Source organism: Pinus tabuliformis, chromosome Q (assembly GCF_031772625.1).
Source record: "Pinus tabuliformis cultivar Carrire ecotype Pingquan chromosome Q, CPIR1, whole genome shotgun sequence".
Taxonomy (NCBI): domain Eukaryota; kingdom Viridiplantae; phylum Streptophyta; class Pinopsida; order Pinales; family Pinaceae; genus Pinus; species Pinus tabuliformis.
This window is the reverse complement of record NC_142296.1, coordinates 633,465,079-633,488,925: the sequence shown is the minus strand read 5'-3', so window position 1 is coordinate 633,488,925 and position 23,847 is coordinate 633,465,079. Positions and strand designations below refer to the sequence as shown.

The 23,847-nt window shown below is 36.3% G+C and overlaps 1 protein-coding gene across 1 annotated transcript; it reads right to left on the bottom strand.

Annotated features, from left to right (window-relative positions):
• Nucleotides 1-3,686: 3,686 nt before the first annotated feature.
• On the bottom strand, nt 3,687-4,823 carry LOC149221060 (proline-rich receptor-like protein kinase PERK7). Its single transcript, XM_089387305.1, has one exon. The coding sequence runs from the start codon at nt 4,821-4,823 to the stop codon at nt 3,687-3,689; it is 1,137 nt and encodes a 378-aa protein (XP_089243431.1).
• Between the last annotated feature and the right edge of the window lie 19,024 nt (nt 4,824-23,847).

Sequence of the window (23,847 nt, the reverse complement as noted above, 5' to 3'; positions counted from 1 at the left end):
GAATTGGGTTATCAAAATTGCAGAGATCTGCTGTACATGAATTGAGTTATCAAAATTCTTTCGGCTGGGGTCTCGCAGTAGCCCATGATGGGAACAATGTTCGGGTGCTGTGCACGGGACAGAGCCCGGATCTCCGCCGAGAAACTGAAGGTGTAGCTGCTCCCGGCCTTGTAGAGAACATGCGGGGTTCGATCCTTTTTACCACCAGGACTTACCCGTCTGGGAAGATGGCCCTGTACACGCTCCCGTAATGGCATTTGCCCAGAAACCTCCTGTTGCTGAAACCGTCGGTTGCGCTCTCAACTTCTGAGTCATTCTGTTACACGATGCTCAATCTCCTGGGCGCCTTTCTGTGTCTTTTGCAGGAGAAAAAGGCGCAGAGTATTAAACCTGCGAGGACTATGCATAGCAGGGCCACGATTATGTTGAAAGCTAACAACGAGACCGGATGGCGGTTCTGCTGCAGGGAAGAAGAAGTGGGCGCGTTCTGAGTGCTTGGGCCTAATAATGTGGGGTTGCTTGCAGTCTCAGGGAAGAAAGGCATTATACTGCGGCTCGTTTAATGTTTGCTGGATCATCAGATTGACAGAGAATCGCCACAGCAAGTACTATATTATATAATTTCTTCGATTGGTTCTTTGCTTCCCCATTAAAATTCAATGTAGCAGGGCTAGGAATCAAAAATTGGTTGCCAACAAGACTTCGGGGATGGGCTATACTCGTTGCTGATTTTGACTGGCTCTCTGCTTTGAAAACCATATACTCAATCACGCCAAGTAATGCTGAATTCAAAAATGGAATAGTGAATTTATGGGTGGAAGGTAAAGACACCGTCGGTTAGTTTTGTGGCCTCAAGCTAGGTAAAAGGGCATGTCCCATGTCTGATTCTTGTTCAGAAGTGAATTTAATGAAACTTTGTTGTGAAGAAAGGAAGTGAGCCTACACTGGATTGAGTGGGTGTCATTTGCCTGCAAGTGTAAGTTTATTTTTCTCCCTTTTACACATCTACACACAATACTGTAATGCCAAATGTATTGTACAATCTTTTTCATTATACCCTAATGATCTATTTCATTATACCCATCTGTATATAACATTATAATGTTTTTTTTGACTGTAGGGAGAGATGCCAAATGCATTAATTATATATATATATATATATATATATTTATTTATTTATTTATTTATTTAAAAGGCGTTTGATAGAGAAGGTTATGATATTTATATGAATTTGGAAAGAAAGAGCCATACTAATTAAATTGATATTTTATATATTTATATATTTTTATTATTATATATATGTTGTATTTATATAATTTATCATTATAATGATTTGTTGTTCTTAAACCGATCTGTATCTAATTTCAAAAAATTGTTAAAATAAATGATTAAATTAATAATTTATATAATGACTAAAGTTTTTATATATATTTTATCTATATAATTTATCATCATAATGATTTGTTTTTCTTAAATCAATCTGCATCTAGTCAAAAGATTCTTAATGTGAACCACTAAATTGATAATTCATATGTCCACCGTAGAAAACCTTATTAATGTGAACCACTAAATTGATAATTCATATGTTCCACCGTAGAAAACCTTATGTAAATGGGGTTTGTCTCTTTATAAGTATGGAATAAATAAGTCCCATCAATGAAATGATTTAGAAACTATTCAAGGCTTTTGCTCCTATAATCATGTTAGAAGATGACCATTACATTGCAAAGCTTAATTTATTGTATAATAATTTTAATTTTTAATTATTTATAATTTATATTTTTTAACAATTAAAAAAATTTAACTCTATATCTAATTTTTAGTTGAAGAAAAAGTAAACAATAACAATGAAAAATAAATTCAAGATACTTTAGCTTGAATTGTGTTTTAGAGGATTATAAGCAAAAATGAGGATTGGTCTTTAAATCAAGAATACTTTAAGAATATTTGTTCAGTGTCCTTGAGAAATATACTTTGGTAGAGTAATTATATATATAACCAACTTGTAAGTTTTGTACACTTGTCACTTGTGGTTAGTTTGTTGGTAAATTGAAATTGTTGACAAATTGGATTGTAGTAAATGCACAAACTGCTTTCCATTAAATGAAGGGACATCTTACAATTGCAAGGGTAAGGGAAATTTTTATCTACAATGAATGCATGTGTAAAGAGATATAGTTATATAAATGGAGTAGTTTCTATATCATTCACTATGAAAAAATGGTTACTATTATAAAATGTTTCTCTTATTTAGACCTCAGCTCACATACAACCATAAATACTATAAGATTTTTACATAAGTATTTGTAGTGAGAGTACAAAGAAATTCTCTTTTATTTCAATATTGGAACTTAATATAGTTAACATGACCAGTTAACACTATGTAGATTGCAGGTCTTGATAAGGAATGATAATTTGGAGATGAACCACTCACTTAAAAATGCACTTCTAGTGTTGTAGTAGTAGTGATAATAATTATGATATTTTTAAGATCATGGCTTAATTCTGGCACCAAATTAATGTATGATACCCCTTGTGTGTTGGATGAGTGACCCATTTCCATGCAACAATTTCATTGCTTAATATATAAAGATGCACATAGCCTACCCCACTCTAGAATTCAACATGTGACCTCTAAGAAGGAAACACATGTTCTAGGTATATAATGAGCATGCTCATAAATCAATATTTAAAGAACAAAACACTTATTAATGTCAAAAGGAGAATTTTAAAAAGTAATTCCATTTATACGGTCCAAAGAGTTAGCTCAAATAACTAAAATAACTATTTTCAATAGCATCGCTAGTTTGGCTAGTTTCACACTAGTAGGTGCCCAATTCAAATCCCCATGAAACAGACTAATCTAAATGGTAAGTTTACTATAAATACCATGAACACATGCTGGAAAACATTCCTTGAATTTCCTTATAAAATTTTCCTATATATAAGAATTATGTGTAGATTCATCTTAACTCATTGCATTGAGAAAAGTAAAATTAATTTTACAACTCAATACAAGGCCAGGTGTTTGTTTCTTGACCAAGGGACAAATTTTAAAATTGTGTGTAGATTCATCTTAACTCATTGCATTGAGAAAAGTAAAGTTAATTTTACAACTCAATACAAGGGCAAGTGTTTGTTTCTTGATCCAGGGACAAATTTTAGCCAATAAATTTGGAGGAAAAAATTATTATGTTGTGAACGAGGCTTCCTCTTTCCCTAATACACTAATAAATGAATAAAGAGGTCTTGAATCCCTTTCAAGTGTTTGTTTCTCGACAAAGAGACAAATTTTAGCCAATAAATTTGGAGGAAAAATTTATCAGGTTATGAAAGTACAACCATTCAAATGTCTTTTCTTGAAGGGTTTCCAGGCTGCCTCTTTCCATAATACATTAATAAAAGAATAAAGAGGTCTTGAATCCCTTGCATAGATGACACACGGACTCAATGTGGACTTATGGTAAGTTGAAGCAGATGACAGAAGGACTCAATGTGGACTTATGGTAAGTTGAAGCAGAAGGAAAACATGGACCTGATATTGAATAGGCATTGCTGCATCTATGACTCCGATCCTCCATGTGACTTCCTTCAAATTGTGATCTGAATGAAAGCTTGAACAACCCAAATTTTAGTTTGAGCATGAATAAAACGCCTCAAACCTGGGCGATCTCGAATGAAAACTTTCAGTGAGTTGCAGGCACCTGAAGAGGGGAGTTGCCAGGCATATTAATCTCTCGCTCTATGTCCTTTAGTGTGGCAACCACCCGCAGGATCGTGGGCCTGTCTTTTCTCAAGTTGCTCACACACCCACATGCCAGCTTGGATGCTCTGATCAGGGGTTCGGGATTCACAGGAAGCTGCAGCTTTGGATCGAAAATTTCAGGGGCCCTGGAATTGGTTATGAGAGGCACGGCCCACTCTGTTATAGAACGGGGTTCGCCAGAGTCCCTGCCAAAGCACAGCCTCCCGCTCAGGATTTCTAGATATCTAGCCTTGGTTAAGACCATCTTGGTGAAAGATTCAGGATCCAGGTACCCAACAGTGCCAAACATTTCATTCGGCCCAGCAAGAAACGATAGGCCGAAATCTGAAACCCTAGCAGACCATGTGTGGTCCAACAATATATTGGAAGGCTTGATGTCTCCATGGATTATGTAAGGGGCGGTGCCCTCGTGCAAATACTCTATGCCCTGGGCTGAATCTGAAGCGATTTTCAGGCGATATGACCAGTCGATGGGAATTCCTCCTTCGTGAAGATGATATTGCAGAGATCTGTTGGGCATGAATTGGGTTATCAAAATTCTTTCGGCTGGGGCCTCGCAGTAGCCCACGATGGGAACGATATTCGGGTGCTGTGCACGGGACAGAGCCCGGATCTCCGCCGAGAAACTGAAGGTGTAGCCGCTCCCGGCCTTGTAGAGAACATGTGAGGGTTCGATTCTCTTTACCGCCAGGACTTTCCCGTCTGGGAATATGGCCCTGTACAGGCTCCCGTAACGGCCTTTGCCCATAAGCCTCCTGTTGCTGAAACTGTCAGTTGAGCTCTCAATTTCTGAGAATGTCCGGGCCTTGGCGCATCTGTGGAAGTCATTCTCTTCCACGATGCTCAAGCTGCTGGGCGCCTCTCTGTGTCTCTTGCACACGAAAAAGACGCAGAGTATTAAAGCTGCGAGGACTATGCACAGCAAGGCAACGATTATGTCGAAGGCTAACAACGAAATCGGATGGCGGTGCTGCTGCAGGGAAGAAGAAGTGGGCGCGTTCTGAGTGCTTGGGCCTAATAATGTGGGGTTGCTTTCAATCTCAGGGAAGAAAGACATTATGCTGTGGCTCGATTAATGTTTGCTGGATCATCAGATTGATAGGGAATGGCCACAGGAAGCACTGTATTATATAATTTCTTCGATTGGTTCTTTGCCTCCCCCATTAAAATTCAACACAGCATGGCTAGGAATGGAACATTGGTTGCCAAGACTTCTGAGATGGGCTATACACGTTGCTTGGAACTCACACAAGAAGCTGAATCTAACTGATTTTGGCTGCCTCTCTGCTTGGAACACTATGTACTCAATCACGGCATGTAATTCTGAATTCAAAAAAGCAATGGTGAATTTATGGGTGAGAGGTACAGAAACGGTCGGTCAGTTTTGTGGCTTCAAGCTAAGTAAAATGTTTGATTCTTGTTCAGAAGTGGATTTAATGAAACTTTGTTTTGGAGAAAGGAAGGAGCCTGCAGTGGGTGGCTTGAGTGGGTGCCATTTTCTTGCAAGTGTAAGTTTACTTTTCTCCTTTTTAACAGATCTATACATTTTTTGATAGTGCGGAGAGATGCCAAATGTATTTTAAAATCCTTTTCATTATACCCATCTATACACAACATTATAATTTTGATTGCAGGGAGAGATAAATATATTTATGGTATATGAGGGATGTCTAAGAAGGCATGGAATTTCACCAGCACATTGCTTGTAACAGGGTGATTGCTCCTCAAATACATTTAATTTTTTTTGTTGCCCGGCAACATTCTGCGTTAAAATGATTAAAATAGGTAGGAGAGTTGGTGTAGAATCAGTTAAATTTAACAGATGCTTCAGATTTGAGATTCTTACTTATGTGTAGAATATTATTATATATATAAAAAGGCAATTTTTTTATATGTGTTTTTAATAAATTGTGAATGGTGTATTGATATAAATGGTCATAATATTTATATGAAATTGTGGTAAAATGATTAAAATAGGTAGTAGAGTTGTTGTAGAATCAGTCAAATTTAATAGATGTTTCAGATTTGAAATTTTTATTTTATAGGTAGAATAGATTATATATATATATATATATATATATATATATAATTTATATATATTTTAAATTAATTGTGAATGATTTATTGATATAAATAATCATAATATTTATATAAATTGAATATTTTATAAAACAATTACAATATTTTCTCTCAACTATTTAAAATAAACCAAATTAATATATTATTCGAATTACTTATATAATTATATTTATATAATTACTAAATATAATCAATAGAATTTTTATATTTATATTATCGATATAATATTCTATATTTATATTATATTATCGATATAATGTATTATAATAGTAATTCACCTTTCTTAAATCAACCTACATCTAATCAAAAGATTCCTGATGTGAACCACTAAAACTATAATTCATATGTTCATTTTAAAAAGCATGAGATTTTGTCTCTTTATATACCAAGTATGGGATAAATATGCCCACCAATAAAATGATTTAGAAGCTATTTGAAGCGTTTGCTCATATGATTATGAGTAGATGATCATTGCGTTTTTTAAATGTTGTTCTATTGTTTTGATTATGTAAATATAATCTGTATCTAATTTTTAGTTGAAAAAAATAGTAAATAATTAAAAAAAAAATCAAGAGGTTTTATTTTGAATTATGTTTGTGAGGATATATAATGATTATTTTTATTATATAATAAAAAATAATAATTTTAAGAAGAATTGGCTACGACACATGTTTTTTTTATAAATAATTGGCTTACCCTATCTTTATATGTAGATTAACCAGACGAAATGAACTAAAATAGATAAGCAAGAATGATGATTGGTCTTTAAATCAAGAACACTTCAAGATCATTTGTCCTGTTTTGTGAGCAATATTCATTGGTAGAGTAACAATCAAGAGTCCACACACATATATAAAAGTTGATCATCTTATAGAACCAACTTGCAAGTTGTGTACATTTGTCATTCGTTATTAGTTTGTTGGTCAATGGAAATCGTTTACAATCTGGATTGCAATAAATGTACAAATTGCTTTACATTAAATGTAGGGACACCTTACAACTACAAGGGTAAGGAAAATTTTATCTACATTAAATGCATGTTTAAAGAGATATAGTTAGATAAATGGAGTAGTTGTTATATCATTCATCATGGACAGAGGTTCACTACCTCAAAATGCCTCTCTTATCTGGGCCTCAACTCACAAACAACCATAAATACTATAGATTTCTACATAGATCTTTGTAGTGAGAATACAAAGAAATTCCATTTTATTCCAACATTGGAACTTGATATAGTAAACTAGTTAGATGGTAGGTTTTATAGTGGAGTGGACAAATGACACAAATTTGGAGAGGAACCATTCATTTAAAAAGAAACTTTAGTGTAGTATTAGTAGTAATAATAATAATGATATTTTAAGATCATGACTTAACCCAAAACCAAATTAATGTATGATACCCCTTGTTTGTAGGATGAGGGTCGCTTCCATGCAACAATTTCATTGCGTAATATATGAAGATGCACATACCGTACCCCACTGTAGAATTGAACATGTGACCACTAAGAAGGAAACACACGTTTGCACCAAGAGGCACTCTACAACCCAATATAGGGGAGATGTGTAGATGTAATGTAAGAAAATTTGTCAACATTTTTAAATGTCAGCTTAATATGTTGAATTTACATTAATATAGTCAATTTTAAGACGTAAAGAATTTGTAAATATATACTTGTAGGCTCAATTGAATAATAATAAAAGGTTAAAAGTAAATGCATCCAACGGTGCTCTACAACCTAGTATAGGGGAGATGTGTAGATGTAATGTAAGAAAGTTTGTCAACATTCTTAAATGTCAACTTAATATGTTGAATTTATATTAATACCTTCAATTTCAAGACGTAAAGAATTTGTATATATATACTTGTATGCTCAATTGAATAATGATTAAAAGTTAAAAGTAATATATAGTTGAGTGATGTCTATAAAAAGTTAAAAGTAATAAAATTCAATATAATGTAGTTTTGTTTTCATTAATAAAATTACTAATAAATTTTTAAATAAAAGAAAATTATTGCGCCTAAAAACCCTTTACAACCCAATATAGGGAGATGTGTAGATGTAATGTAAGAAAGTTTGCCAACATTTTTAAATGTCTGCTTAATATGTTGAATTATATTAATATCTTCAATTTTAAGATGTAAAGAATTTGTAAATATATACTTGTAGGCTTAATTGAATAATAATAAAAGGTTAAAAGTAAATGCATTGAGATGCACTCTACAAACCAGTTTAGGGGAAATGTGTAGATGTAATGTAAGAAAGTTTGTCAACATTTTTAAATGTTAACTTAATATGTTGAATTTATATTAATATCTTCAATTTCAAGACGTAAAGAATGTGTATATATATACTTGTAGGGTCAATTGAATAATCATAAAAGGTTAAAAGTAATATATAGTCGAGTGATGTTTGTAAGACGTTAAAAGTAATAAAATTCAATGTATTGTAGTTTTTTTTATTATTAATAAATTACTAATAACTTTTTAAATAAAAGAAATTATTGCGCTTAAAGACCCTCTACAACCCAATATAGGGAGATGTGTAGATGTAATGTAAGAAATTTTGTCAACATGTTTAAATGTTTGCTTAATATGTTGAATTTATATTAATATCTTCAATTTTAAGACAAAGAATTTGTAAATATATACTTGTAGTCTTAATTAAATAATAATAAAAAATTAAAAGCAATACAGAGCGGGAGATATTTAAAAGTAATAAAATTACTAATAACTTTTTATTAATACATATCACATTAGAATATATAAGATATAAATAGTAGTTGTTGGGGAAATTAATTGCTTAATAAAAAACAACTAATCACTTAGACATTAATTATCAAGCCGAGGAGTGTCTTTTTATTTCAAGGTAGTCAACAAAATATATGCAAGCAACTACCAACAACTAACACTAGTTCTACATGATTGTGTTCTACATTATCAAACTTATTCAACAAGGAATGGTAGTCTCTTAAATATAAATATATTAGGATCTAAAAAAAATAAAAAATAAAAAAATTAAAATTCATTCTAACTAACCAATTAAGTGAACCTTCTTGATTTATTTTACTCTCATAAACTATTAAATTTAATAATAAAATTAACCAAACTAACTTTTGAATTTCCCTATCCCTATCCCTCGGTCCAAGTATAGTTTCCTGGTCAAACTTAGCCACTTCCTGGTCAAATATAGTCGTTCCTGGTCCAATATAGCCGTTGGATGATCTGCTCTCTCTATTTAATTTGCTGCCTTAGTTTGGTTCTTCAACTTGTCCTGATGATGAACCACACTTGTTGGTTCGAAACGCGTCGACAAATATATCATGATGTGATTTCGCCAAAAAATCTTTTCAATAAGAAATAAAATGTAAGACTTTGAATAATAATAATAAATTAAAAAAATAGAAAGCATATGGCATGAAAAAGAATTATGCTAATCACACAACTTGAATCAATACTAAATTAAACCACACCTTGCTGAATTGGAAATTTAACCTATTCCACCCAACATAATTCAAATGTTAATCTAGAGCAGTATATTAATATAAAACTAGAAATTGCAAGAAACAACAAATCTAGAAAATGAAACAACCAACAAATTACTTGAAAAAAAGGAAGTCTACTTTAAGGAACAACAATTGAAATTCAAAGAAACAACAATTAATTAAAAATAAAAAAACACACAACTAAACTACTTTACATATTCAAGGCAACACCCCGTCTAAGGTAGTGGGCCCAACTGCCCAAGAGTCAGTTTTGCCTTGAAAAATAATTCAAATCAAATTACATGTAGACAATTATGAAATTTTATTGATAACTCTTTTCATTAAAAAATAGAAATAGATACAATACAACTCTGAGCTCTGCCTCTAATTCAATAATTGTTCATCATTTCTTTTCGATATTTGTTTTCATTTAAATACACATAGAGCAAAGAGAAATTACAACTAATTGATTACAAAATGATTTCCATTACAATTGTAGATTTTCCACAACAAATTAATCAGCAAGATCAGATCTGAAAGATCTCTCCTTCATGATTCAGCTGCAACAAGTTGAATATGGTATTGCAATTGGGAGAATTTGGAAAACAACCACAACAACAAATCCAAGAAAATCATTTTCAAAGAGCCTTGTGTTTCTATCAATCCATACCGAATTTTGGAACATTGCACATTGAAAAACTTATTTGGTTCGTTCTGCACAAAACTGATGTTTTATATTTTCAAGATTCATCTTCATTTGCCTAAAAAGCCCAACACAAAACTATCACTTTTTATCCCAATGAATTTCTGAGTTGGAATATTTGACTATGAGTTGAAGCTCAAATTTGCAATCTGGAAGAGATCTTGAAGGCTAAAATCATGACTAATGTTAAAAAAATCCATTAATAAACCACCATTGGCAAAATAATGCATAATAATCTTCATTTTATTAAAAATAAAAAAGAACAAGTATTACTTATCCACAAGAGCATAAATAGTTATAAAATAGAATTATATGATAAATTATGATAAATAACGTGATAAAAGAACAGTGGAAATGGATGAAATAGATGTCAAAAAATAGTAATAATAATGATAATTTAGTGTTCCAACATCTCCCCCAAACTGAACATGTTGCATGTCTTCATGCAACCCAATGCCTCTATATTAACCAAGTTGTGATTCAATAAATATTGCACTCACCCAAACTCAGGATATTGATGGAACAAAAGACTTCTTCCCCAGAGGCTTCTTTAAAACAATAGTTATTCAATTCTAGCAATGTTGGTGAAGCTATAAGAATTTTCACATTGACTTTCAACCATATGTATATGAAGTTGTAGGAAAATATGATAAAAGTAACAACAAACTTCATTAACCATTTTCTCAAAAACCGTAAATCAGATTTTGTTGAAATTTTGCAAGCAAATTTCTACTATAGTTATGCTTCTCCACTCCGAAAATTAGATCTACCTGATCCACAAATCGCGAGATATAAGCAAAATGGTTGAAGGTGATAATTTTTAATTTATCGATAACCATAAATTAGTTTTTCCTGAAATTTTACAAGTTTGTTCCTATTACATTAATGCTTCTCCACACCAAAAATCAAAGCAATCCAACACACATATTTCAAAATATCATCAAAATGGTTGTAGGTGACAGTGCATGATTTATGGAGTCTTACAAACTAGTTTCAAAAACTATAAATCATGTTTTGTTGAAATTTTGCAAACAAATTTAAACTATATTAATTCTTCTCCACTTTGAAAATCAGATCTATCTGATCCACAAACCCCAAGATATAAGCAGAATCGTTGAAAGTGGTAATGTTTAATTTAATGAAAGCCATGAATCAATTTTGCTTGAAATTTTACGGGTTTGTTCCTATTACATTGATGCTTCTCCACACCAAAAATAAAAGCAACCCAATGCACATATTTCAATATATCATCAAAATGGATGTAAGTGACGATGCGTGATTTAAGGAGTCTTACAAACTGGTTTAGCTTGAAATTTTCTGGGATTGTGTATTTTAATGATACCTTTTTGTTGTATGAAAATCACAAGAATCTAGTTATTAGTTTAAAAGATATAAGTGAATCAATTTCTTCAATGTATAAAAATGAAATTGTATGCCTTAAATGAGGAAGAAATGAGAAAACATCCATCATGGATAGCAATTCCTATCCCAAACTGGAGAATTAGCATGCCCTCATGTTTCACTAGAAAACAAATTGAGGTGGTTGCTACAATTGTTGTTGAAATCTTAGCTTGGTGTATAAAGACAAGGAATAAGGGAGCTTTTGAGAATGAATAAGGATAGTAATGCATGGCATAATCATGATGAGTAAAGCAATAAAAAATACTAATGGAGGAGCATTTAGCTCAAGGAAAATCATTGTAATTTAGTAAACATAGGGGGTCATGTGTTTTCAAGGAAGTTGGTTTCCTAAGAGTGAATTAAATGTAATTATTAATGTTTTGAGCGATTTTAATGAGAGAAGCTAGAATAGGGAATTAATTGAGTATTGTGAGGAATATTTGTAAATGTTCTTGAATGTAGGAGAACATGAGAGATTTAGGATAGTTGAGAGATTGAGAGGATTGAAAATTAATTGTAAAACTCAAACTAGGAGTTAGTTCATGATTTTATGGATTAGAGAGGATCCTTAAGGATGAGGAAGAGATTTTAAGATTTTATTGAGGAATCTATGGATCTAAACCAGAAATTGGTTTTGTAGACATTTTGAATAATAAACACTTATTCAACAGAGATTATCCTGATTATACACTATTGCGGAATACATGCATAATACATAACCTCCTCTACCTTGATCATCAATTTAGCAGCATCAAAAACAATGAAACATCAATCGCATGCACACATTAACACAGTATGTATCCCAGGGAAAGCTTATAGCTGAAAGCCCCACACTATCTATATATTAATGATTGAGAACATGTAACAATACATAGTACAATACTCCTCAAAAGTACTAAGTACTATCTCCACCTGTTACACACAAAACTAGCTCAGATCCCAACAAGTCACAGGTTCAAATGTCCTCCACTGCTTTGCCTGCCTCCACTGCACAATGCTTGAGAATCACTCACCCTGAAAATCACGTGAGAACAGGCTATAATGCTTAGTATTGGCCCACATTGTGTAGTACTCATTGGCATAACTCAATCCCATTGATTGTGCAAGATCTCATGCACAACTATAGTCACAACTGATAGCAATCTCAACCTCTAACACCTCTCTCCACTGAACTGTACATGCACTGACATGCAACTGAGTTAACTGATGTATTCTTTAGTTGCTTTATGAGTTGATAATTAGTGAAACAACTCATCATTAGTCTATTTGTAGTTAGACTAAATACAACTAGTTTAACCAAGTCAAACTGAACACAACTCCATCAACTCCACATCCAACTCCACCAAACTCAACTGCTTGAGTTCTAACAGAAGTCCTGCATGCAATAGCTCAACTGACCCAAAAAAAAAGTGTATTTCCTTCTGACAGCTGCATGTGCCACATCTGTAGCTCAAACTGAAGTGCTCCAAGAGGATAAGATAAAGTTTATAGTCTAAATATTATTATGATACAATAATATTTGAATTTTCTATTTTTAGCCTGGCAGTCCAAAAATAGACTTTGATCACACCGCTGTGAACCAGAAATAGAAGTCCATCTATTTTTCCCAACATGACCAATCATCCATAAACAACATCCTGTAACTCATAGACCATGATCCATATGCCTAAAAATAGACTTTGCACCATAATTTGCCTGTGGGCCCACTTAGTGAAGGTGACTCCTTTCCACTAAACTCCATCATCTTGTTGCATTCTCAACACTCCCTCTCAACAAGATATGGATTATCAATAACCCCTATCCTGCCTCGATGGTATTCGAATTTGCTCCTGGTGAGTGCCTTCGTCAAGATATCAGCATCCTAATCCTCCGTTGGAATGCATGAAAGTAACATGATTCTCCATTGAACACAATCTCTGATATGATGGTACCTGATGTCAATGTGCTTAGATTTATCATGAAATATAGGATTAGCTAAGAGTTTAATGCAACTCTGGTTAACACAGTAAATCACAGTAGGCTCCAAGTGAGAACCGAACAAACTGACCAGAATCTTCCTCATCCATATAGCCTTGCGTGCAGCTAAACTTGCTGCCATATACTCGGCCTCTGCTAAACTGAGTGCCACAGATATCTGCTTCCTGCTGTACCAAGAAACTGCTGTCGACCCGATACGGAAGACCCCTCCTGATGCGCTCTTTCTGTCCGTTGGGCTCCTTGTCCAATCTGCATCCGTGAAGCCACATAGCTTCACCTCATCCTCCTGTCTGTACCATAATCCATATCCCAATGTGCCTCTCAAATAACACAATACATGCTTGCCCGCCTTCCAGAAGAGCTTGGTTGGCTTAACCATAGCTTGTGAAAGTTGGTTAACATCATAGCATATATCGGGTCGTGTATTGACCAAATACATAAGCGACCCCACCAACTGTCGATAAACAGTGGCATCCACTTCTTCTGCTGAAGTGGCATCCTCCTTCCTCCAACCTCTAGGAAGAGAAGTATCAACAGGCTTGCAGCCATGCATGTTGAACTTCTCCAGTATCTCCCGAGCATACTTACTCTAAGAAACAAATAGTCCATCACTGCGCTGCCAAATTTCCAATCCTAGGAAATAATGAAGGAGGCCCAAGTCCTTCATCTCAAACTCCTTAGCAAGATCACCCTTGCATGAAAGTATCAACAGCTCATCACCCATTAGAATCAAATCATCTACATACAGTACAATGATAAGCAACTTACCCTCCACCACAATCTGGTATAGGTTAGGATCCGCCTCGCTCTTGGAGAATCCAAGTCCAGTGAAATAACTGTCTATCCATGTGTACCAAGCACGTGGTGCTTGTTTCAACCCATACAGTGCTCTCTTGAGCCTACACACATGCGACTCGTTGTTGAAGATCTCAAAACCTTCGGGCTGCTCAATGTACACCTCCTCCTCAATGACTCTGTTGAGGAATGCAGTCTTCACATCCATCTGATGAATGTGCCACCCCATCTGTGCTGAGAGAGCAAGAATCGTCCGTATGGAAGAATACCTTGCTGCAGGTGCAAAGGTCTCCTCATAATCGATCCCCTCTATCTGTGAAAAGCCTCGGGCAACAAATCTTGCCTTGTACTTCTCTACACTCCCGTCAGCTACCTGCTTAACTTTGTAGATCCATCTCGAACCCACCACTGATTTCCCTTCCGGTCTAGGAACAATCTCCCATGCACTGTTTCTGACAATCGAATCATACTCTTCCACCATGGCATCTACCCATGCGGGATCCTCCACAACTTCCTCGAAAGAGGATGGCTCAGGCACAACACATTTTCTCACAAGAGCCATGTATCCAGTGTACTGATAAGGTGACTGTCTCTGCCTGTGTTGGGCTGTAGGTGGTACTACAACTTTCTCTGCATCTTGAGCTAGTCGCTCAGCTTCTATCAAGCGCTTTCGCCCTCTGATGGTTGGCGCTGCATGAGTGGTCTCTTCCACTCCATGAACCTCGTCCTGTGGCTGATCCACGTCCTGAAGCTCATCCTTAGGAACAAATAGCTCATCATCTGCATGCAAGTGTGGCTCCCTCTCAAGCGAACATTTCATGGCTTTCTCCTCTTGAAATTTTATATCCCGTTGCACAACAGTCTTGCCACTGTCTGGCAAATACACACGATAGTTGTGGGGCGTATCAGTGTACCCCACAAATATCCCAACCTCTGCGGTCGGCTCCAACTTCTTCCTGGCATCCTTCGTCACATGCATGTAAACGTTAGCACCAAAAATCCTCAAATGAGAAAGATCAGGCTTCTTACCAGAATAAGCCTCCTCAGGTGTACTCATGCCAAGTATCCTGTGAGGACAACGGTTCTGCACATATACTGTTGTATTGCATGCTTCCGCCCACAAGTGAAGGGGTAGGCCTTGATCATGCAACATTGCCCGTGCAGCACCCACAATCGTTCTGTTCTTCTGCTTAGCAACCCCGTTCTGCTGTGGGTTATGGGGAGCGATGAGCTCTCTTTGAATCCCTTCTGCACTGTAGAAATCCTTGAACTCGCTAGAGATGCATTCACCACCATTATCGCTCCTAAGAGCCTTCACCTTCTTCCCCGACTCCTTCTCGACCAGTGCTTTGAACTCACAGAACTTTGAGTATGTCTCGCTCTTCTTCTGCATGAAGAAGATCCAGCACTTACGAGAGAAATCATCAACAAAAATCACATAATACCTGTGTTTTGCTGTCGAAGCTACTAAGAAAGGTCCACACACGTCTGTGTGAATTCTCTCAAGGATCATCGTGGCGCAACTATCCTTCTCGTGAAAGGTGGCTTTCACAAACTTTCCCAAAGTACACCCCTTGCACTGATCTGACTACGCAAGAGTGCCTTTAGGAAGCCCTGTAGTGATCTGCTGCAGTATCTTCAAGGCTCCATGGTGAAGGTGACCCAATCTCCTGTGCCATAGCTCGCCATCATCCCGGCTCACCAATCCTTTTGCCTTGCATGCCATTATTGCGCGTCCATCTACATGTAACTGATAAAGGTTCCTCACTCGAACCCCTATCTTCCGGGTTTCACCAGTGGTCTTGCTGCGCAGGAAAGCCTTTCCCTCGCTGAAAACAACATCATATCCCTTGTCTTCTAACATCACCACAGAGATAAGATTCTTATTCAATCCTAGAACATGCATCACTTCCTTCAATACGAGGGGTTTACCAGACTCCCTCTCAAAGGAAATGGTACCGATACCGGTCGCACTGTATCTACCATCATCGCCCATCTCGATGTGCACTCCAAGATCTTTCTCCTCCAGATCCTGTCATGTGAAAAGACGCACCACTGTCCAAGAACCACATTGACCCCATCACACTTGAAACCAAGCATGCGATCAATGAAAAATCAAGCTCAAACTGCGAGGCTAGAGCCTCTCCTGCTGCAGATCCAGCAGCTTGCTTTTTCTTCTTCTTCTGCGGACAATTAGTGGCATAGTGTCCGTGCTGGTGACAGTGAAAACACTTCACCTTGGACATGTCCTACTTCTTTCCTTTCCCACCAGACTGAGAAACTTTCTTGCTCTTCCCCTTCTTTGCTTTGGCAGCCAAAGCGCAATTTTCTTCATCAGTTCCCTTTGATGAAGATCCGTCCCCGGTATTCCGCCTTATCTCCTCCTGCACAAGATTTGACCAAAGTCTCTCCCATCCTGGCAGTTTCTCCCGACCATTGACAGAGTCCTAATAGGAATGCCAACTCTTCGGAAGACCAAGTAGAGCCAAGCTCACCAAGTCCTCATCATCGACAGTTACCCCCACACTTCCCAGCTCATCCCGACACTGAGTGAACTTCGTGAGATACTTGGGCATACTGTCTCCCTTCTCACATTTGATGTTTCTGAGTTTATCCTTGAGCGCCAAATTCCTCTGATCACTCTTGCTTTGGAATAGATCTGTCAACGCTTTCCACATCAAATATGGAGAAGCCTTTCCATGCAGGCTGGACACAATGTGATCCTTCATGCCCTCCAACAGAATCCTTTGACACTTTGCTGTCTTCTTTTGCCAAGCATCAACTTGCGCAGTATCATTAGGCTTTGGGACCTTAGCCTCTATGAACTCCTTCAGCCCATTATCATCCAACATTGCCTCCATCCTATCCTTCCATGCAATATAGTTCGAGCTGCCCTCAAGAGCATACTCTAATCGCAATCCGTTGAAAGACATTGCCACGTTGATACCAAGAAAACACTGCTGCAAATTCGAATTCCACCAGCTCCAAACTCAACCGCCTCAGATCTAGAATTCGTGAGAACAAAGTATTTCTCGTATAGAGATTGACTATATGGGCTTTTACCAGATATCTCACCTTCCAAAGGAAGGATGAATCTAGAGGCTACCTGGCCTGATTACAGACTCTGCTTGAAGAAATAAGATGTAAACACTTTTTGAATAATAGATCTCATGATCAACGGCTTTGATACCATGTAGAAATTTTGAATAATAAACACTTATTCAATAGAGATTATCCCGACTATACACTATTGCGGAATACATGCATAATACATAACCTCCTCTACATTGATCATCAATTTAGCAGCATCAAAAACAATGAAACATCAATCACATGCACACATTAACACAGTATGTATCCCAGGGAAAGCTTACAGCTGAAAACCCCACACTATCTGTATATTAATGATTGAGAACATGTAACAATACATAGTACAATACTCCTCACAAGTACTCAGTACTATCTCCACCTGTTACACACAAAACTAGCTCAGATCCGAACAAGTCACAGGTTCAAATCTCCTCCGCTGCTTTGCCTGCCTCCACTGCACAATGCTTGAGAATCACTCACCCTGAAAATCACGTGAGCACAGGCTATAATGCTTGGTATTGGCCCACATTGCGTAGTACTCATTGGCATAACTCAATCCCATTGATTGTGCAAGATCTCATGCACAACTATAGTCACAACTGATAGCAATCTCAACCTCTAACACCTGTCTCCACTGAACTGTACATGCACTGACATGCAACTGAGTTAAATGATATATTCTTTAGTTTCTTTATGAGTTAATAATTAGTGAAACAACTCATCATTAGTCTATTTGCAGTTAGACTAGATACAACTAGTTTAACCAAGTCAAACTGAACACAACTTCATCAACTCCACATCCAACTCCACCAAACTCAACTGCTTGAGTTCTAACTGAAGTCCTGCATGCAATAGCGCAACTGACCCACAAAGAAAGCGTATTTCCTTCTGACAGCTGCATGTGACACATCTGTAGCTCAAACTGAAGTGCTCCAAAAGGATAAGATAAAGTTTATAGTCTAATTATTATTATGATACAATAATATTTGACTTTTCTATTTTTAGCCTGGCAGTCCAAAAATAGACTTTGATCACATCGCTGTGAACCAGAAATAGAAGTCCATCTATTTTTCCCAACATGACCAATCATCCATAAACAACATCCTGCAACTCATAGACCATGATCCATATGTCTAAAAATAGACATAGTCTAAAAATAGACTTTGCGCCATAATTTGCCTGCGGGCCCACTTAGTGAAGGCGACTCCTTTCCACTAAGCTCCATCATCTTGTTGCATTCTCAACAGGTTTTAGAATCCCTTTGTATAAATGTAAGCCTAAAAGGCAAAGACAGAGGTTAGAAAGTTAGATAATTAGCTGGTTAAGCTAGAGTGTGGGATTTAAGCCTACGGGCTGAGTGTAACAGAGGCCACTGACATTGAAGATCAGGCCGAAGAGAGTCTTTTATGTAAATATTTGTTTATTAATATAAACAACTCAATTCTGAGTTCGAATGTGTATTTCGAGTGATTGAATGATAAATGCAATGTGAACCAGAGTCCTGTGTAATAAATATATGCAGGCGGAGTCGTGGCGAATATACAGAGGAAGAGAAGAGGCAGAGGACCAATCAGAGAATCCAAGTGATGCTTTGGAATGATCTGGAGTAATAATTCACAGAGTTTAAGTTCAAGCGGACGCGAATTAAGCAGTGGAAGAGCCAAGGGCCGAAACCCTGAAGAAAACCCAACACCACAGAAAACTGAAGAAATGGCATAAAATTCAAGTAAAGAGAAGGGTGAAAGAAATGGAGTATCGGCGAACCGTAGTCGTTGGATCTTTGTGATCAATGGCCAGGATTAAATCGCGCAGTGCAAAGTCAAAGAAGTGAACGACAGAGATCAAAGAGCGTCGCAGCCGTCGATGGTATAACATCTATGGTCATCGGGCGTAAATTGACCGAACATTAACCAAAAGGTGCGGACCCGAACTTTATTAGGTTGGGAGTTTATAATTCCCATCGGGTCTGAAAGGGTGTTAAGTGTCGTGCTTGTTATCAACCCGAAATTATTGTGGACCGTTGGATCCGCTAAGCACAGATCAACGGTAGAGAACCGTCAAAGCAACTTTGGAGATCAGGAGAGTCAATGACCGTTGGATCAGGAAAAGGATCAATGGTGAAGAGTTAATCGTTGATCGCATTTCGGGGAGGTTAAGTGACGGTGCGAAGGAATGTTGTTAAGCGATGCGCCGATAGCGATGGAGCAGACCCGATAGAGTTGTATGGCATGGTTAATGGAATTTGAAATCCGACATTGTGTAATCACATATCAGATGCGGAGGAGGTATGTGTTAGTGGAACCCGCGGAGGAGCGATACCCGATTGCGATAAAGGCATGCATCGGAAAACGTGCAGAGGCCATACCAAGGGGAAAAGGTATGTTTTACGTATACTTCCTTTGTAAATGGTTATAAAAGGGATTAAAGCGCCGATAGAAGGAATTGTGGGTTAAACCCGAATTAACCAAAGGAAAATGTGGGGTTTGGTTATATATGCGGGAATAAGAATTAATGAAGGGTTATAAGGGTTGCATGAGTTTCGATAATAAATGAATGAAGGTTTAGAAGGGTTATAATGTCCCGATAGGAAGGTTTAAAAGAAAGGTTTTAATAAAGTCCTAAATGAAGGATAAGGGGTGATTAAAAGTTCCGATACATGCATATTGAATGAAGGGTTAGACTATGTTGGGTTTTAATAAACCATTCAACATAGGAATTGATGCAAGGGCCTTAACCTTAGTAAATGAAGATTTAACTCAATAGAGAGTTAAAATTCCTGGGACAGATCAGATATATGCATAATCCATGCAAACTGTGGGTAAAGCAGGGGTAACCCTGCGTCATTTGGTATCAGAGCATAATTGTTATTGGAACAATTGATAGTAGAATAGAATAAGGGAATTCTGTAGAAAAGGACTTAGAACAGAGTTGTGTTTTAAGATGTGTATGCAGGCAAGGGAGATCAGATTTTAATCTGACAAATAGTAGGCACACAGAGATGATGTGGAGCAGAACTTGCAGATGCAAAAGACAAAGGACAATCCATTCAAAGTACAGGAAATGGTAGAACAAGATCATGCAGAGATCTTGAAGGTGAGATGACATGTTTTGTTTAATTTGATTTGAATACTGGAGAGTTGTGGTTTTTTATATTGACACACAGGTGACAACATAAGGAGGTGAGAAGATTGCAGCAAGCCTAGAGCAAGGAGTGCTCAATTGGTTCCAAAGGAAAGAACCAGAGAAATGCTAAAAGATTGAGCTCAGAGGAGAGAATCTTAGTGAAGCATATGTAGCAAGGAGGATACTTGTTACTGTAGAGGTATTGTTGCAGCTCACAAAGGTAATTCCACAAAGGATGTGGGTAGAATTGCCAAGGTAATGAAGGAAACTGGTAAGACTTTCTAAGTGAAAGAAAAAGTGGTCAGAACCAAGTATTTCATGGTGATTGAAATACAAGAGGACAATTGTGTTCTTGAGAAGGTGCAGATGAGTTGAAGCCTAAAGGAGCAAAGAAAAGTGCTCAAAGGAGGTTCTAAAGATAGATAACCAATTGCTTGCCAAAAGACCAAGTACAGAGGAAAGCTTGGTGAGGTAAGTGGTAGTAGGGAGGACTTGCTATTGTAGAGGCTTTAATGCAGCTCATAGTAAGTGAGTAAGGAACTCACAAAGATAGAGAAGAAGATGGCCACTGATAATCATAGCAGAGGTTCTGAGGAAGACCACAACAAAAGAAAGATGAAGAAAGAGGATGCCAAGGAAAATGGCAAGAGGATGAGTCAAGAGGAAATTGACAAGGAAATTGCAAAGATGAAAGGACAACTCGATGTATTAATGAGGATACTAAAGGAAAGCCAAAGACAAGGTTGGGTATTGAGGAAGAAGCTAGTGAAGTGGCATAAGTTGCAGAGAAGGCTACAACAGAGGCAAGTAAGGTGGCTGATGGGAAAAATTAGAGAAGTTGAGTTGGAAATGGAAGTATCCATTTGTGAACCAGAACAGGGTGAAGTTTTGGGTGAAGAGGAAGGAATTATTGATGACTTTTTGAACTGCTGGACAAATGCAAACCAGAAGGAAAATGAAAAACCTTGTATTGTTGAATCTAATAACTTTGATGTGATTATAGGTTTTGCAGAGGATGAGCAATCTTTTGAAGCTGTCAAAAGTATGAGAGAATATCTTTCAAAAGATAAAAACTCTGAAGTAAAGGAGGATGGAGAATATCTCTTGAATGAGAGAAGTAGTGATTTATTGCAGCAAAAAGAATTTGATAATGCATTTATATTTGAAACTATGACAACACGGGAAAAATTTCTTGTGAAAGAAGGAGATGAAATTCAGTATGAAGAACTGATATGTAAACCAACAGTTGGGACTGTTGAACCTTGTAAATTTCAGATTGATAATTTAATATAAATGAATGAATCATAAGTAATGATGAAGTATTTATGAAGTGTCACAAAGAACTTGAATTGCTCGAGTATTTGCTGGGAAATTCAGAGTATGAAAAGGTATGTTTTACGTATACTTCCTTTGCAAATGGTTATAAAAGGGATCAAAGCACCGATAGAAGGAATTGTGGATTAAACCCAAATTAACCAAAGGAAAATGTGGGGTTTGGATATATATGCAGGAATAAGAATTAATGAAGGGTTATAAGGGTTGCGTGAGTTCTGATAATAAATGAATGAAGGTTTAGAAGGGTTATAAAGTCCCGATATGAAGGTATAAAAGAAAGGTTTTAATAAAGTCCTAAATGAAGGATAAGGGGTGATTAAAAGTCTCGATACATGCATATTGAATGAAGGATTAGACTATGTTGGGTTTTAATAAAACATTCAGCATACGAATTGATGCAAGGGCCTTAACCTTAGTAAATGAAGATTTAACTTGGTAGAGAGTTAAAATTACTAAGGTAGATCAGATATATGCATAATCCATGCAAACTGTGGGTAAGGAAGGGGTAACCCTGCGTCAAATAACCTCCCCCAAATTAAAAGCTTTGATGTCTTTTGAAAAATGGGGAGTGGTAAGGAAATAGAAATAATGGTTTAAAAATATAAGCGAGTAATACGTAATGTTTTTTCATGGGATTCTCCTAAACTTTTAATAAATCAAAAACTCATGCTACTTTACCTCAATTTTTACATTCGTGAAAGCATGGAATGACATGGATGGACTGATATTTATTGAAGTTAATGTAGGATAAGCTGATGCTAAAAATGATGCAAAAGGTGGAAGCCATGCAAGCTGAAAGAAAGTAATCATAAAGTGTAGCAGGGTTTCCTTCCCCCAAACTGATTAGTTGTCATGTCATCAAGATTTCTATAACACATCTCATGAGTAGCCTCAATAAGTAATTCATCACTTCAATTACCTCATTATATATAAAAGTGACATAATCATGTTGTGAATGCCATGGGATAATAATGGATAAAAAGAGAATATAAAATAAGGTAAAAGTGATGAGAAAAAGATGCATTCCCTAGACCCATCAACTTTGGTTGTTAGGGGCACACAAATGGGGATACATGGGATGAATTAGTTATCTCAGTGTTTTCTTCTTAAGATCTGGCCAATTACTTAATGTCCACAACCAAAATTAGGCTTCTTTGTTCTACCCCAAAATAATAGCAGTGTTGTTAAGATATGAATAAATGACGATTGATAGGGAGAAGCAACTATATTTGGTTAAAGATATGAATCTTTGTAAAATAAAGGAATGATAAATTAGATGATACAAAATTTCAAATCTCAAATATCCTAAAAGTTTCACCCCTAACATGTAAATTGAATATTTAAAACTCATTAATAAATATAAACCATAACCATCATAATCTAAGAACTGATTAAATATTAACCCACAAAACATGAGTTCTAGTAAAGCTTATATATGCAATAGTAGGCTTTGTCGACAATTAGCTTTGAGAAAACAAGGTAGCCAAGAAGATCATAGTATTGAATTAACTTCTATACATATGTATGGTCACTACTACCATTAGGCATCCATAGTCTCAACAAGGATGTCTTTTTAACCCATTGAGATGCCAATGTCCCATCTATTAGAAATAAATACATAGTTACAAGAGAATTTCAATTTACTTAGATGTCTACTGAAAATGAATGTTCTGGCTTGGTAACTAGTTAATAACAATTTCATTCATGGGAGCTAACAAAAGTGAACAAACCGGCTCGTGATGAGACCTCTTGTCCTCCAGCTTTACGACCGAAGGCCATTACCCTGGCTTGGTGACCAATAGTAGCAATGCCAATTTATTTGGACCTATGATCATGGTAGATCGACTTGTGCTAAGACCTCATACCCTCTAGTTGACTATTTATGTTTAAAATTCAACTATGATTATTGTTAATCAACAAAAGATTACTTAATAGATGGGGTGGTAGGGTAGCTTCTTAGGAGCTAGGGATGACGTAAAAAAAGTTTTGTATTAACTATTTTCAGATTGGCTAATTTTTCCTCTCGAAAACTAATAACCTTAAAATGATTGTTGATAAATATATTTTGCTTTGTTAAGATTGAGGTTAAGGAACAA

What these genes read in the sequence shown, in the direction of transcription:
- LOC149221060 (XM_089387305.1), bottom strand. Translation starts at nt 4,823, where the DNA reads ATGTCTTTCTTCCCTGAGATTGAAAGCAACCCCACATTATTAGGCCCA.